Source organism: Herpailurus yagouaroundi, unplaced genomic scaffold (genome assembly GCF_014898765.1).
Source record: "Herpailurus yagouaroundi ecotype Mexico unplaced genomic scaffold, PumYag 77, whole genome shotgun sequence".
NCBI classification, from domain to species: domain Eukaryota; kingdom Metazoa; phylum Chordata; class Mammalia; order Carnivora; family Felidae; genus Herpailurus; species Herpailurus yagouaroundi.
The window spans coordinates 94233265-94249657 of NW_024412388.1; the positions used below are offsets into that span (position 1 = coordinate 94233265).

The 16393-nt window shown below is 44.3% G+C and overlaps 1 protein-coding gene across 3 annotated transcripts; it reads right to left on the reverse strand.

Annotated features, from left to right (window-relative positions):
- Window positions 1–1411: 1411 nt before the first annotated feature.
- On the reverse strand, window positions 1412–11796 carry GNAT2 (G protein subunit alpha transducin 2). 3 transcript variants are annotated; one of them, XM_040471239.1, is made up of 8 exons: window positions 11438–11796; window positions 9689–9731; window positions 9260–9401; window positions 8383–8540; window positions 6072–6200; window positions 5710–5839; window positions 3870–4023; window positions 1412–2860 (listed from the first exon to the last, which is right to left on the reverse strand). In XM_040471239.1, exons 1-8 carry the CDS (start codon window positions 11553–11555, stop codon window positions 2670–2672), a joined length of 1065 nt encoding a protein of 354 aa, XP_040327173.1. In that variant the 5' UTR covers window positions 11556–11796; the 3' UTR covers window positions 1412–2669. The 3 variants fall into 3 exon arrangements, with proteins under 3 accessions (XP_040327173.1, XP_040327172.1, XP_040327171.1); XM_040471238.1 differs by having other exon boundaries at window positions 9260–9731; window positions 11438–11518; XM_040471237.1 differs by lacking the exon at window positions 11438–11796 and having other exon boundaries at window positions 9260–10435.
- Window positions 11797–16393: the final 4597 nt, after the last annotated feature.

Genomic DNA, 16393 nt, shown 5'->3' on the forward strand with positions numbered 1-16393 from the left:
GGGAATGTAAGTGCAATCGTATAGTATTTGTCCTTTTGTGTTAATTGTACTGTATTTTTGTAAAAAAGATAAAGAAAAGCAACTGTCATCAGATCTACAAGAAGTGGAACATACTTCACATTTGCCTTACTGTCATCAGTGGCTAAATGCGCTGCAAGGGAACTACATTAAGATCTCTGCCCTTTAAGGATATGAATGGGATATTAATTACACCTTCACCGAACAAACTTAAAGTTATTTATATTTTTGTTATTTTATGCTAATTTCACATTCCACTTTGAGACTGATTTGTATTCAGTTTGGAGATGATTTTGTTAAATATGGTTTAGAGATGTCATAATTTAAAAATAACCAAGAATTTGGGAGTGGGAGGAGCTTAGGGAAATGAGAAAATTGACTGAATAGTGTGGTGTATGGTGGGCTTTCAGTAGCATGGTACATATATAGAACGCTGGCTTGGGATTCAGGAGACCTATTTTGGAGTTCTAGTTCTGCTACTTCCTAGCAGTTTGATCTTGATGAAGACACTCCTTCTCCCTGGGCCTCAGTTTCTTATCTATAAATTACTAGTGATGGGCCTGGACTATTTTAAACTTCCTTCTAGCTTTACCATTTTAAGAATTAAGATTGCAGTTCATGAAAATCAGGTCGAATTGTTTCTGACCTACCTTGTTACAAGAAAGAATTTCTGATGATAAAATTCAACATTATAGTGTAAATTTAAAAGGAAGCAAAAGAAGACAAAGACAGCAGAGTGAGTAGAGTACCAGAAGACCAGGCCCATTGGCTATTTTCATGCTTGGACTATAGGGCCGGTTGTATATGAACATCCATAACCAAGAAGCCTAGGGTAGGCTTTTATAGTTTGGCCTCTAACCAAGTCCTGCTTAGAGTCAGAGCAAGGAGAAGATAATAAAAGAAGTAAACAATCTGATACAATTTGTGGGGAAGTTGGGCTACCCTATCTGAAGATCGGATAAGTGAGATAAATTAGATTTGGGGCCTGAATAGACAGGATCTTAGCCGGAGTGAGGATTCTTAACCTGGGACTTCAGGGCTCCAAAGGTAGAATTTATTCCTAGTATGTTGGTTTCCCTTATAATTTTATGCATTTTTAAATATCCTGAGAAGAGGTCTATAGGTTTCGTCAGACTGTTGGAGGGATCCATCATGCAAAAAAAGGCTCGTAACCCCTGTATATGGAGTTAAAGCAAAACAGGTTAGTGATAGTTGAAATATGCCATTTAGAAACAGTCCCTGAACAGAGCTCTTGGATGCATGAAGTCTTGCCCAGGTTTTTTTATGTGGTAAAGTTTTATAATTGGCAATAGTCAGAGTACTTTCCCTTATTTCTCTGGTACTTCTCCCAAGTTGACTTCTTTTCATGGAATCAAAAAGACGATTAAATGAGTCCAATTTTAACAGCTGCAAATTTATTCTTCAGTGTATTTCAAGCTCATATGGCTCTCTAGTATCAATATTGCTAGTAACAGGCTAAGTGTGAATATGTGTTTCTGGCAAGGAACAGATTTTCATTTTAATTGACACTTTCTTTTATATACTAAATCTTGGACGCCACGAGCTTTCCTCACTAGTAGTTGTAGATGCTAAATCTGTACTTGACTTCACCACCTCCTGTCAAGATAAATGCAAGCTTCGTTTCCCCTCAAAGGAGTTCAAAGAAATAATTTACTTGTTGTCCTGTATCGGGAGATGTTGTTTTCAGCCAGGCATCACATGGATCCAACTGCAAAGATTTTTAATGCCCAAAGCAAGATCAGCTGCTTTTTTTTGTTCTGAAACATGTAGCAGTTGAAATGAGAATTCTAGGTTTGCTCAGTTACTCTAAATTCTGTGATCGAGAAGTGGTAGCAATAAAAATCATTAATACTCCAAGTGGGAGTGTGTTGAAGTCTTCTAAATTTATTCAGAAAGTGTCTTGTGCACCTGAGACAGTTACTTACAGAGATAAAGGAAACTCAATTTTTACAGTAGTTGGGGGGCAGAGAGAGTCTGCTTAATAAAGATGCTCATTTTTAGACATGTGCCTTAGACTCTAACAAACTTACATCTTCTATTCAGTGATCCAGATCTCTGAGCTAAGGCACATAGAGTCTGTTAGTAAAAAATGGTGGTAAGGTTTACTGAGATCTCATTTTTTATTTTTTAATTTTTTCCAGACAGTAGGGAAAGTTGCTATTGTGCTTGGGATAGTTCATCTAAAAACTTGGTCTTGAATTTCATAAATGGCTGCTTTTACATAGGATTTCTTTCTGTGACTCTTGACCACATAGCTTTTATGTTCCTTCCCTTCAGTTATGTTTGTGATCATTAAGAATAACCCTGTGAAGTAGTAGAAAAGTTACCTTCATTTTATAGATGAGGGACTCAAGGCTCAGAGAAATGAAATATTTATACTTTGTAGTAAATTGCAGAACCAGTACTGGCACCTGGGTCTTCTGACTCTTGGGTTTGTATTCTTTAAACTGCACTAGCTACCCCACTTTGAAAAGAATATATGGGACACAGTTGTGATCATGTAGAGTCTGTCTCCAAGGGAGAATGGATTCATTCTTCATGCCATGGTATATTGATCTATGACTTTTCTGCTTGAAATGAACCAGATTCCAAGCCTGTTTGTGGAATGTATACTTGAGGAGTGATGAGGATTAGAACAGCCCACAGTCCTTGAGATTTTCTTTGATGATAATATCTGTAACTGCATCAAATACAAATTTGACATTCTGTGTGTCTGTAGCACAGGTCATGTGACTGTAGATTTCTTTGACATCTTTTCGCATGTTGAGGTCAAGGAACTGACTCTTGATGTAATTCCCTGCATCTTCAAAAGAGTTGTTCCCTGGTTTTCCAGAAAAAATAGTGAAGAAATGGGATAAATTAACCCTCTTTAGCTGCTGACTTTTTTTTTTAATGTTAAAATTTATATATTTTGAGAGAGGGAGAGTGCAGGTACACATGGTGTGCTTGCATACAAGTTGGGGGAAGGGCAGAGAGAGGAAAGAGAGAATCTCAAGCAGCCTCCACACTAATGCATGGCTTGATCCCATGAACCATGAGATCATGACCTGAGCCAAAATCAGGAGTCAGACCCTGAACCAACTGAGCCACTCAGGCATCCCTGCTCACTTACCTTTTAGGTGACCCACTTGATCCTTGAAATGTGTTGGACAGCTGCAGTTGGGAACATAATTTTAAAGGGAGGGTCCTCTTCTCTATTGTACTCCAGTGTTTATCACGAGTTGAGCAACAGAATTGAGGAGAGGGATCTCTTTGTCTCTGCCCTTGATTTCTGGGAGGTATCATTTAAATGGTCTGTGGCTCTCCTGCATCCTGTCTATTCTGTTCCAGGGACATTTGATTTTAAATTTACGACTGAATACCCAAGTTTCTCAGATTAGACATCCAAGTATCACTTGGACATCACAAAGCGCATAAGAGGAACTGAGTATTAAGGGGATATGGCGGGGTAGGGGGGTGGGGCGCCTGGGTGGCTCAGTCGGTTATGTGTCTGACTTCAGCTCGGGTCATGATCTCATGGTTTGTGAGTTCGGGCCCCATGTTTGGCTCTGTGCTGACAGCCTGGAGCCTGCTTTGAGTTCTGTGTCACTCTCTGACCCTCCCCCACTCATGCTGTGTCTCTCTCTCTCTCTTTCTCTCTCTCAAAAATAAATAAACATTAAAAAAGTTTTTTAAGGGATAAGGGATCATCAGCCTGGCAAAGCAAAGGAGTTTCACACTTAGTACCCCTTAAAGACAGGTTCCTTTATGTCTTCTTGGTATAGGAAATGAGGCAATCACCAGTCATTACCAAGAAAGCATTACCATTATCTCCATCCCTTGACACTTACCATCATACTCTGGAAAACAAATGCTGAGATGGACTTTCTTGATTTTTTCCTCAAAGAGGTCCTTCTTGTTGAGAAAGAGGACAATGGAAGTAGCCGCAAAGAACTTGTGGTTACATATGCTGTTGAAGAGGTGTAGTGACTCATGCATGCGATTCTAGTAAGAGGAGACACCATCAGAGATATCAGACTGAGCTTATGGGCTATTGTCTACTTCCTGTTCTTGTTCCCCTTGGAGAGACTAGTGCTCCAAATGTAAGAGGAAAGTTGGGGAATAGCTTATCTCTTTTTAGTGTGGTGGGATAGGGCCAAAGAAATCTAGCTGCCTTTCTCATCCTTTTTCTGTCATAGCTGTGTGACTTGGGGGAAATCCCTGAACTTTTCTGAGTTTTAGTTTCCCTGTCTCATAGGGTTGTTATGGAAGTTCAATGAGATCATGTATGAGTGTCTATGATAGTGGCTGGCATATAGGTGTACAATAAATGTTAGGTCAATCTTTGGCAGCCAGGGCACTGCGAAGGACTTTGACTCCGCAAGTGCTGCTTATACAGAGTTGAAACTAGGCCTGAGTTGTCATGTGCCCATTTGCATCTCCATGATAATTTTTCTTTTCAGGATGATTTTGATAAGCTTCTGTTACAGAGTCCTGGATCTCTGTGTGGGCAGGAACTAATAGGAATTATTGCCCCAGTGTCAAATGGTGAGGACTAGAGAATTTCTCAGCACCATACCACAAGCCCTTCTGCCTTATTTCCTCCTCTGATTGCCACTCTGAGCAGGTGAGAAGTGGTGCTATATATCTGCAGAGTCTAGATGTTGCCAAGTGCCCCAGACCAGCCTGTTTTTAGGGAGCAGGGCCTTTAGGATTTCAAGTATGCTATTATCTGACTTGGGCTCAATCTTTTCACCCAATGAAGAAAGAAAACAAATCTACTTTTTGTGGCCTTTTGTCATTGCTAATGCTCCTGTAGAACCCCTTAAGACTTCATAGACTTCAGGGTTAAAGGTGGAAGAGATCTTGAAAAATGAATGACCCCATAAGACATTTTGGCTAGAGGATATTCATAGTGCTCTAATGTGAACTTGAACTACTAAGGAGAAGGGAGAACAACTGAGACAGGGATGGGAGTATAGGAGCTTTGTCTCCTATCAATAAGCTATGGGCCTCCATTAGCATGTTCCATGCCTTGATATTCTCTGTCTCAGACTCCAAGACTGGGCGGGCTGATGCTTGGTCTGCAGAGCTCCTATCTTGTTGAATTCTGCAGGCTCAAGAGACTCACCCCTCAGGTAGTCTTCCACCTGCCAATTTAAGTGGCATGTGAGAAACCTGGTCTGCAGGTCTCCCCTTAGTCCTGTTGACGGTACATATTTAGGCTTCCAAGTGAGGTTAGTAGTCCAACCCTTCTATCCTGTTGCACAAAGATGCACATCATACATTGTTTTTCTGCTCTATCATTTTCATCTCCTATCCTTTATTTCCATAGGTGGCCTGGAAGAGTCCTAAGTGTAACCCCTGCTCTTTGCCCAGTTGTGATCCCTTGTCCCTCTAATACTCCATTCCTCTTGTGAGCTGTGTGATATCCAGGTGATTCTTGGATGTCTAATTTGAGACCAAGCTCACCTCCAGTAAATCTAGAGCCTCAAAGTGCTAACCTGGAACCTGCAAAAGGGGAAGTTTTTCTAGAATTATTTACTGAGGCATTGATTTGTGTGCCAGAGGACTGCTAGACTGTCAGTGTTAGCTGAAATCACCCAAGCTGAAGAATTGGTGACACAAAGCTTAGAGGAAGGGTCACAGGGGGACTGTCTATCAAAGCTGCTTACTGTAAGGGCCACTTACCACTTCATCATCTTCCACTAGCACCATATCATAGGCACTGAGGGCCGCACAGAAAATGATGCAGGTGACTCCCTCAAAGCAGTGGATCCACTTCTTTCTCTCTGATCGTTGCCCTCCCACGTCAAACATCCTGAGGGAAGAAGCAGCACATGTACTTGGTGTTTACAGAGGGGTGGCCACTTTGGGGCCAGTCGGCGATGAGATGGGAAATGGGGAGGAAAGAGGGACAAATAGGATAGTTATTCAGATTGGGCTTTAGTGGAGGCCAAGAGGCATCCCCAATCCCCTTTTTTGGTATCTGAGGTGACCCCAGGGAACCATGTGTGTATCTGTGATGCCCCCCCAGAGAGCTATGTACTCACCTGAAGTTCAAGTCTTTGACGGAAAACTTGGTCTCAATGATGCCTGTGGTTTTGACTCTGGATCGTAGCACATCTTGCTCATTAGGGAGGTAGTCGGGGGCTGTAATCCGGTCTAATTGGTTCAGGTAGCTAGAGAAAAGAGATTGGAATGGATTAAACTTTACACAGCCAGGGCCAAGAAAGGTAAAGGTCCTACCCAAAGTTATATAACTAACTTGGTGATGGAATCAGGACTAGAGTCCATATTGTTAAATCTAGGGTTCTTTCCTTCAAACCCTCATGTGTCCTTACAAAAGGGAGTGTGGGCTGAGAGGCATGCCCAGTTGTGGCAGGGGTTCTGACGCATTTAAGTCAAATCAGATAACTTTTCCTTAAGTTTTGCCTGGCTACAAAGTTTTCTAGATCCTTCAGTAAGATTTGGTGGTTTAAATGAGTGTCAAAAGTTCCAACAAGAAGCAAGAGTAGGGGCTCCTGGGTGGCTCAGTTGATTGAGCTTCTGACTCTTGATTTTGGCTCAGGTCATGATCCCAGGGTCGTGGGATCAAGCCTCTGTGTCGGGCTCTGTGCTGAGCGTGGAGCCTGCTTGAGATTCATTCATTCATTCTCTCTCTCCGCCCGCCTCTCTCTTCTCCTCCCCCACTTTCCCTTTTCCTCCCCCTCCCCCACTCACGCTCTCTTAAAAATAAAAATAAGTTTAACAAGAAGCAGGAGTAGACTAAAAGAGACTTCAGAGACATAAGAGACGTGAATCGGTTTAATACATGGACCTTGTTTATATCCTGAATCAAGTTGAGGGGCAAACAGTTGAGATAACTGGGGAAACTTAAATGAGCACTGGCTTGGATATTTGATGACATCAAGGAATTATTAAATATTTAGGTGTGGTGGTTATGTTGTGATTTCTTTTTTTAAAAAGAGCCTCTCTCTCTCTCTCTTTTTTTTTTTTTTTTGAGAGATACATAGTGAAATTTTTAGTATGTAATGATAGGATATTTGGGACTTTCTTCAAAATAATCCAGTGGGAGATGGAGATAAAATGGAACAAGAGTGGTCATGAGCTGGTAACAGTTGAAGTCAGGTGATTCACTGTATCATCCTACTTTCATATGTGTTTGACAGTTATCATGAAAAAAACGTTTTTTTTTTAAAGACAAGAGGAAGGCAGATGTGAAGTGGGATGACAGAGAAGAAGGGAAGGAAAATTAACAAGTGTGTAGTATATGCCAGTATTTTCACATTTAAATTCTCATTTAACCTCATACACCTTCAAGTTTCATGTCCCATTTTACAGATGAAGGTTAATTTCAGAAGAGTTGAATAACTTGTCGAAGGTCAAGAGGCACTGTGGTATATTGTGAAAAGCATTCAACTTTGCGGTCAAATAGACCTGGAGTCAACTTCAACCTCTGCCATTTAACTATGCGACTTTGGGCAAGTTAATTAACTTCTCTGAACCTCAATTTTTCATCGGACTAATAAAAAGTACTATCTACCTCGAATAATCAAACGAGATGGTGCACCTCACACACCCAGCAATGCCTGGGCCTTAGTGAGTAAATGCTCTGTGGATGGTAAATGATAACTGTGTTACAAAATTAGATGACAGAAGAGGGATTAAATCCAGGTCTGTCTGACTACAGAGCTCATGCCCATCTATGAAACCATGCTGTTTGAGGTAGGCTTGATAAACTCCCTGTACCTTATCTTTTTGGAATCAGCTTTGCAGAGTTGGTTCTTTTAAATCCCTGACGTACTTCCTTTGGTTTGCCCTGGAAGTTTCTGTGTCCCATGCCCTGGCACCCTGATGTAAAATGCTATGTGTGAAGGAGGCATTTGTTTCTGGTTGGTGGCCTAAGTAAATACACCTAGGTTACCAGCTAGAATATTCCACCCTGAAAAGGCCATCGTTAATCACCCGTTTCCTGGGAGGGCATGTGGCAGAACTGCAGGTCTGTTTTTGTGTTTGTGGTTCTGAAAGGACAGACTATGTGCATGAATTTAAGAGGACGGCAGTCTGAGGGCTACTAAGCAGGGCACATTTGTTTTTAATTTGGGGGTCTTCAGCTCTATAGGCTGCAGTGAGCCAGACTGAAGCAACAGAGTGGTGGCAACTATGTCTGTGTCCCTCTCTAAAGGCATTAAGTTCAAAGCATAGTAAAACACTGCTTAAGCCTAACACAACGGTATCCACGCTGAATTCAGTCCTTTGTGACTCCAGCTTTCATGCCTGAAATTTTAGTCTGCTTGTGATTTCTCCTAGAAGGTTGTTTATAGCTAATCCCACCCCTTCCCCAGTCAGAGTCTTACTTACTAAGATGCTGAGTCATTGAGCTGGTACTCTGCAGCTCTCTCGAAGCAGGCTTGCACCCCACCATCCTTCCACAACTTCCTGATGACCTCAACCAGCTCGGGAGGCATGGTGCCCTCCTCAGTGGAGTCAGCCAGGTTGTTGAGCTGTCGCCCAGTATCCTGTAAGGCAGAAACCTGGCTGAGAACTACACAGGAGTAATGGCTTTCCAGGAGGCTCCTGGGAATACTACTGAAAAGAAAGCATTTTGCATTGCTACTAAAGCCTAAGATGGAGATTGCAGCCAGTGAAGATGTTAAGAAAACATATGGATTAATTTTGAGTGTGCTTCTGAGATGTAGAGGGTGGCAATTTCTCCAGTCCTAGGATGTCTAGGGGAAAATAGGTTCCAGGGGCTTCCTCTGTGGTGTTTCTGTCTCCCATCCTTAGTTCAAAAGAGTACCGCCACAAAATGTGGGCCCTCTGCTTGCAGGGAGGTTGGAAGTTTAAAGACCAGATTGACCATGACATAGGTGAGATGGGAGACAACCATCACCTTTGTTCTTTCAATGATTCAAAGCTAGGAAAAGACAAATACCAGAACTAGGGATTTAGCTTATAAAAGTTCCATAGCCAGGCAAGGAGCCCAGGGGAGCATTTTAAATGGTAAGATAAAACAAAAAGGCAGAGGAAGCTGAGAACAGGTTTTGGTAATGTATTATAAAGGTAGGGATTGCACACTTCTACAAGACTGAAGTAAAAACACTGGAAGCTCAGTAGGTAGGACTTAGTTCTATGAAACTCTTTCCTGACTCATATTTCCTCATAGCTTGTCAGCTGCCTGTTTTCTGATCATTAGCCTTTCCTTCCAACCTTAACCGCATTGCTGTTAACCACATACCGCACAGCTTGGTTCACCATAGTCAATACCCAGTGTGGACATGGCCCGGATGATAGCCAAGATGGACTGCAACACATTCCCGTAGATGATGGCCTTGTACTCCAGACACTCTTCTGGCGAATAGCCATCCTGATGAATGATCCTGCAAGACACCCAGCCCTTAGTTGGACCTGAGTAACCAGCCCTAAGGGATTGGGAATCTGGAAGGATTGAAAGCGTCCTAAGAACACCATCTATTCCTATGGCTGTCCCAAAGTGGAGGGTGAGGGGAAAAGGGCATGCAGATGAGGGGCATTGGGAATCAGGTTCTTTATATCCTTTACATCTGGGTGCCTTCAGGATGAAGAGCCCTTCACCCTCCATGCCTCTACTGGCTCTGCTGACTTCATCACCCTACCTCAGTCCTCGGGGGGCTTTGTTCCTACTCACTTCATCTGTTTGACGATAGTGCTCTTTCCTGACTCCCCAGCACCTGCAGGGATAAATGCTTATGCTTCAGATTTCCACCAATTCTCCCCAACCCTCCATTAGATGGCTTGTGAGAACTCTAAGCCAGGGCTTGCTTGGGAGTCTTGTTAGGAGACAACCTGTAGGGATGATTGCTGCCCTCAATTTCTGCCAGCCTTGAGCTCAGGCCATTCAGTCTGGATTTAGAGCAGAGTTTCTCAGCCTCTGCATTGTTGACATTTTGGGCTGGACAATTATTTTTTTTTGTGGGGGGCTGTCCTGTGCGTTGTAGGGTGTTTAGCGGCATTCCTGGCCTCTACTCACTAGAGGCCAGTAGCACTCTTCTCTTCCAGTTGTGACAACTAAGAATGTCTCCAGACATTCCCGAGTGTCCTGGTGAGGGGTGAGGGTGGTGGCAAAATCTTGTTGAGAACCACCGATAGAGTCAGGGAATTCCTTTAACACGTTTCTCCTCTGCCCAGTTTTACTCAAGAGAGTGATCTTGGAGCAGGATTGCAGAGAGCTGGATAACTTCACTGAAATAGTTTTTTTCATCATCTTGCTTTTTCCCTTATTGGCTAAAATGCCCTACTATCCTCTCATTTACACTCTGCTCTCCTTCCACATACCCTTCAACCCTCTCCCCCAGTTTGCACTGCCCTGATGCCCTAACCTCCCTCCCATTTAGTCTATGCTGGTTCCCTCTAAGCTGCTTATCCTGAATGTAGAAGAAAGCTGCTTAGGCTTAAAAGATCTCTCAGTGGCCTTGCTATCTCTTTCCCCTTCTGTAGCTTTTGGGCTTCTTGGAGTCTGAGTCCAACTTACAGTGGTGTGCTCACAGATTGGCTGGGCAAAAGGAGGTGCTACCGCCTGGGGCTCCAGTTCACAGACTCCTCATGGGCTTGGAAACAGCCCAGCCAGCTAATCTGCTGCTGCATAGACCCTCCCCTCCCCTCCCCCCCACCTGCTCCAGCTAGCCTATCTCTGTACTACCGTTGGGTTTTTTTTTTCCATAAACCAGGTGTCCCAAACTCTTTATTGTCTTGGTTCTGTTTGCAGCTGTGACCAATCTCTCTGACCAACAGAAGGTGCTTGTCTTTTTTCAGCACAGACCTGTGATCTGCTTAGGGCTCATCAAGTTGATGAACCTCCCATCTGGAAGGGGCTTTCAAGGCAGCTACTGAACAGAAAGCCAGGAAAGGACTACCGTAGACATTCCTCCTCCCTCAGGGCTGGCTCCCTAGTTATAAAATGTGTACAGAATGTCTACTGGAGGCAAGGAGAAGGAACCCATTTATGTGGCAAGAACCAGTGGGCCTGCTCCTGGGACTACATGGCACTGATGCTATGGCAGGACTTCTGAATCCACTGACTCAGAGCTTTCTGACTGCAGATCAGGTAACTCTAAGCCCAGGGTTCACGGCATTTACCAAGCTGTGAGGTGTTGGGTTTGGTTAGATTTGGAGATGGATGGGTCTCTCCCAGCCCTTGCACACTTCCTGGTTCAAGGAAGAGCAGAACTATTCCAAGGTAGCTTTGGTATTCTGCATCTCCTTGGGGTGGCTATGCTCAGCCCTAGAGCCCTGATCCCTTAGCCTGAGACCAGATGGGGAGAGGAATATGACCGGCCAACCGTCCTCCCCGTGGGGTGGGCTAGAACCCATCTACCATTCAGGATAAGCAGGAAGGAGCAGTACCTTCTTCTCTGGCTCATCCTCCCATCTCGCTCACCCAGCAGTAGCAGTTTGACGGTCTTGGCTTCCTTGTCAGCATCCTCCTGCAGCTTCTTTTCTAGCTCCTTGGACCTCTTGGCCAGTTCTTTGTCCTCAGCACTGGCTCCACTCCCCATCTTTCTGCTATCTCCTTCTCTGCTGCTTCTTCTGGCCCTTAAGCTTCTTCTCTAGGGTTTCCTATCTGTGAGATGAAAGATAAGGAAAAAGTAAATTGGGATCGAGTATCAGTTTTGTAGTCCTCCTCAAAAGCTGGTCGATAGGGGGCTTGGTGAGGGAGCAGGCTCTAGGTTCTCGTCCCCTGCCTGTCTTGGGTGAGACTTTCTACCCCAGCTGGAGACCTACTTAGTCTAGGGATTGTAGCCTTTTTATCTAGCAATGTGATGGGTCAAGCCAATTAAGAGCTCAGTATGACAAAGGGCAAAGACATGTGTTTCTGTAACTAAGAAAATGGCTGGATTTTGACACAGGAGGACAGAATGTGGGTACTGGAGCTTTCTGGAATGAGACCACAGCTGTCCCATCCTTTTGAGGGGCTGATCTCCTAAAAGTCTCTTTCTTCCTTGGATTCACTTGCATTTTAGCTCTAGAGATTAGATGCGTAAACGTAGGAAGTTCTGCCTGTCCTGAGACTCCAGATTTTAGGGTCTTGTTTTCAAGGGCTTCAAGGCATCAAAGCACCCTCTCCATCATACCAGGCTGGTCCTGGCAAGGAAATCTTGTTTAGGGTGGTGCCCTTCCTGGAAAAATTAGAAATGTTTCCTCCAGCTCCTCCAGTGGCTGCTGCACCAGGAAGTTATTAGCATTGTTCTGCTATGTTGGGTAATCTCTCTATGTGCTTCTTTATAGCACTTATCCCTTCATACTGTATTTTGCTTTATGAATGGGTTTCTCCCAGGCTGAATTCCTTCTGCTGGAGGTCAGGGACCAAATCTGATTCATATGTGAGTCCTTTAGACCGTGTGGTTTATTAGCAGACCCTCAGTAAAAGTTTGGTGAATGAATGAAAGAAAAAGTATACACAGAGAGAGCGGGCCTCCAACTCTGTAAAGCCACCTGAGGCCTACCCTCACTTGGTGAGTGAACTTTGCTGTTTAGAGTGGGAGTTTGTGCTGCCTCATACAGGAAACTGCTTCCTTGGGAAATTGGACTCTAGCCTCTGGCTTTGCAAAGGTTGGGGCAGCCCTCCCTCTCGCCCTCATTCCAGCTGCCGCTTCCTGGGAAGAAATGCCAGAGAGGAACCCAGGAGTTCTCTTTTGGACCTATGGAAGACTCTCCATCGGTCATATTTCTCTATGCCAGTTATTTCCGTTTAATTAAGTGGGTTGCTGGTGGAGCCTCCTCAGTACTTCGGGATTTTGCTACCCAGAATGTGGTGCAAGGCCCAGCCTAGATCACCTGGAAGCTTCTTGGAAGTGCAGGATCTCAGGCTTTAACCTAGATCTGATTTAGAGCCTGCATTTTAACTGGATCGCAGGTGACCCTAAGCATGTTAAAGTTCGGGAAGTGCTGCCCTAGGAGGTACTAGGGAATTGTTTTTTCCTCAAACCTGCCTAATCATGAGGATCACCTGAGATGCTTGTTTCTGTGTGTTATCAAATCTTAGGTCTCACTGATTGGAAGATCACTCAGATTTCAAAGATGTTAAAATATCCTATATGTTTTTATAAAGGGGTGTGCTTTAGAATCATTAAGTTCCGGCAGTAGTGCTAATTCCAGATCCTGAGAAACTTTTAAACTAATACAAGTGATTATCATCATCTGGCAAGTTTGGGAAAACCTGATCCAGAAGAGTGGTTCTCAACTTTTGTTGTACTTTGGAATTTACCCAGAGAGCTTTAAAAAATAATACTGATCTAATTGGTCTGGAATACAGTCTAGGCGTGGAGATTTCCAAATTTCCCCAGGTGATTCTAATGTGCAGCCAAGGAGTTGAGGACTTAACCTGAGCTTGAAGGGCTTAACGTGTTCTTTCCTTTTAGAGTGGAATTGCACTGTAGTGGCCTGTGCATTTGGACTGAGAAGCTGGGAGGGAGCCCCTGGGCCTCCCACCTACCAGGTACCCTGAGCCATTGCTGAGCTCCTTCCTCCTTCCACCACCTTTCAGCTGCATATCTGAGCATCTGGCTGAGAAGCCCTGGGCCTGGAGCCCAGACTCTCAGAGCTGATGGAGAAATAGGTAGCCGCCACGGTGCCTTCCCTGGTGATCATGTTTTCCCAATCAAAAATTGGCAAGTGCTTCTTGACTTAAAACAGGAGAGTGTCTTTGAAATTGTGATTGTCTTGGAATCTTGGCTATAAGGTTTCAGTAATTATACCTCCCCAGCCCAGCCCTAGCCTACCCACAATATTGGTAACCTACACCTAGGCCAGAGCTGTGCTGAAGCCTGTTGTGTTCAGAGCAGGGGACTGCCAGCCACTGTGCTGGCCGAGTTAATGTGGCTCCTATCAGTTCATTCTCACACTAACTTCAAGGTAAGTGCTCTGTCCCCAGTTTACAGACCAGAGAACTGAGACTTGAGTGGTAAGTAACCTGTTCAAGGCCCTATAGTTTAATGAGCAGACAAATCAGGTGATCCTTCTCCCCACGACCCCCACATAAGCAGCCAGTGAAAGATCACTTGGAGGAAACAGGCAACATGCATGAGCTCGAAAACAGTAGCACTTGCAATGTTAAAGGAACCACTAACTTGTTTGATGCATGGAGAAAATGTTCGAGCTTGTTCCTTTTTCAGCTACCACCTCTGCAAACTTCTGTGCTGCTCCTACTTGTTTTGTAGTTTGCTGGGCTCCCATTCCGACTACTAAGCTGAGTAAGAGAGCTCCTGACCCTTGCCTGGCCTCTAATTGTGCTGACCCATCCTGATGCCAGTGACCTCCTGCCTGCCGTCTTCAGCTCTGATGCCTTTCGAAACTGTGACTGTTCTACTTTATTATCACATTTGGGTTCAGTGACCTGGTGGAGTAGGAAAAGCATGTATGCGCTGTTCCCGTTTAGAAACACAGAAATATGATCCTCACATTAATAAACAAATTAGCATCAAAATGAGCTAGAGCTCAGGAGTCCTACTCACAGCCTGATAACCAATCATTTTGAGTGAAAAAAGACTCACCATTTCCCAACGAATTTGGTCCTGTTTCCTGAGCTAAGGGGAGACCTCAGGATCTGTCTTACCCTCAGTGATGGGGATTGTGGAGAAAGCCTTGTCTCAGCTGGAGTAGGGAGGTCATGAATGAAGAACTGCCCTCAGGACCTTCCAGTCCAAAGGAAGAGGTGGGGTAAATTCACAGAGAAGCAGCTGAATTGAAGGAACACTGTGCTAGTGCTGGAGAATTCAAAGCTGTTTAAAACCTACCCTCCACTCCTGGTAGGAAAGACCATTATAAACACATTTAACTGTCAGACTGAAAAATTCTGTAGAAGAAAGGAGGGAGCAACTAAAATGAACAGACTTGGAACAGAGAAGCAGAACAACAATAGAAACGGAGGTAAGGCATTTTGGGGAGAGGAAGGAAAGCATGAGGAAATGCATGGAGGCCCGAGGTGCATCGTGTACTCAGGGAAGACTGGGAAATGAGATGTGGCTGGTGGGGCAGGAGAGGGAAAGGTGCAGGGAAAGAAAGGTGCGTGGAGAGGAGGGCTGGGAGGGGACAACAAAGGGGCATTGGGGCTAGCCAGTGAGGGCCTGGAATGACAGGGCGTGGCTAGAGCCATTTGAATACTTACAAACTAGTATGGGTGGATGCAGCTGTATGGAGTTGTAAACAATGCTGGGGGACAGGTTGCTTGAACAAGCTGAGAAACCAGAGCTGAGTAGCTTGGTTCCAGAAGGATCTAAGCATAGGGGATGCTTTGGGAAACTATTCTGGCCAAGGATCTTTGTGAGGCTGGAGGTGTTCTCTCCAGAGTCCGGTGTCCGCAGAGTGGTCTGGCCTAGTGGGGAGGCTGACATCACAAGTGAGCTGCGGGCCAGGGGCTAAGAGAAGCCTTCTTCAGAGAATTAAGGAGCATACTTCAGTGGGGGCCTGGGGTTCAGGGAGGGCCATTTAAGGAACCATCTGGTGAATAGAGTAGGAGGGAGGGAGCTGTATTTAGAGCTAGGGAAGATCTCAGAGGCTCAAAGACAACATTATGGCCCCAACATGAAAGAAGCTGGAGGCCAAAGAGGATGACTCACTCCTTCACTTTCCAAACTCTGTTTTTGCGTAGACACAGTGAACCCCGCTTAGATTCTTACTGGTGTTGTGTAGGTGGAGAGATCGATGCTTAGCTGTAATCAGGACACACTTCCTAGCAGGCACTGTGTACCAAATGGCCTGGAAATAGGGGAGGGTTGTGGGGTTGCAGATGGGACTAGGGAGGAGCATTGAAGGGAGTAGTGAACCGGTTTGCCTGGGTAGGGTGGAGGGCAGGGATTGCCACCTATGGGCTGGTTAGGTAGGTAGGTCCGGATTAAGGGAGAATCCGAATGAGACCTAACTCAATGCAAGATACCGCCCCTTAAAACTATGTCAAAATATGCATTTTATCAGAGTACAGTTGACATTCTACATGGTTACCTGCTGCTTGATTTTTAATTTTGAGATTTACTTTGTCATTCATTGTTGAGAGCCCAACAGCTTCAAGATTCCTAAAGATCCCAAGACCAATTTAGTCTGGGATTAAGACCCAGGAGGGTCTGTTGGGAGTGGGGTGTGGAGGCTGTTACAGATTTGTTTGTTGTTTCCTATTCCCTTGATTTATATAAAAGTAATGGTTGTGCATGGTAGACAATTTTTTAAATGCAGTTAAGTATAAAGAAGGAAATATAATATCCAATTCTACCACCCACAGATAATCATTTGTAAACTTTTCGGTGTGTCTGTTTTCTACGCATATATGTCATATAATTAGGCCCATACTGTATGTACAGATTTTTACATTCATTTTTTTGAAACCAAACTTCACATTGTGAAC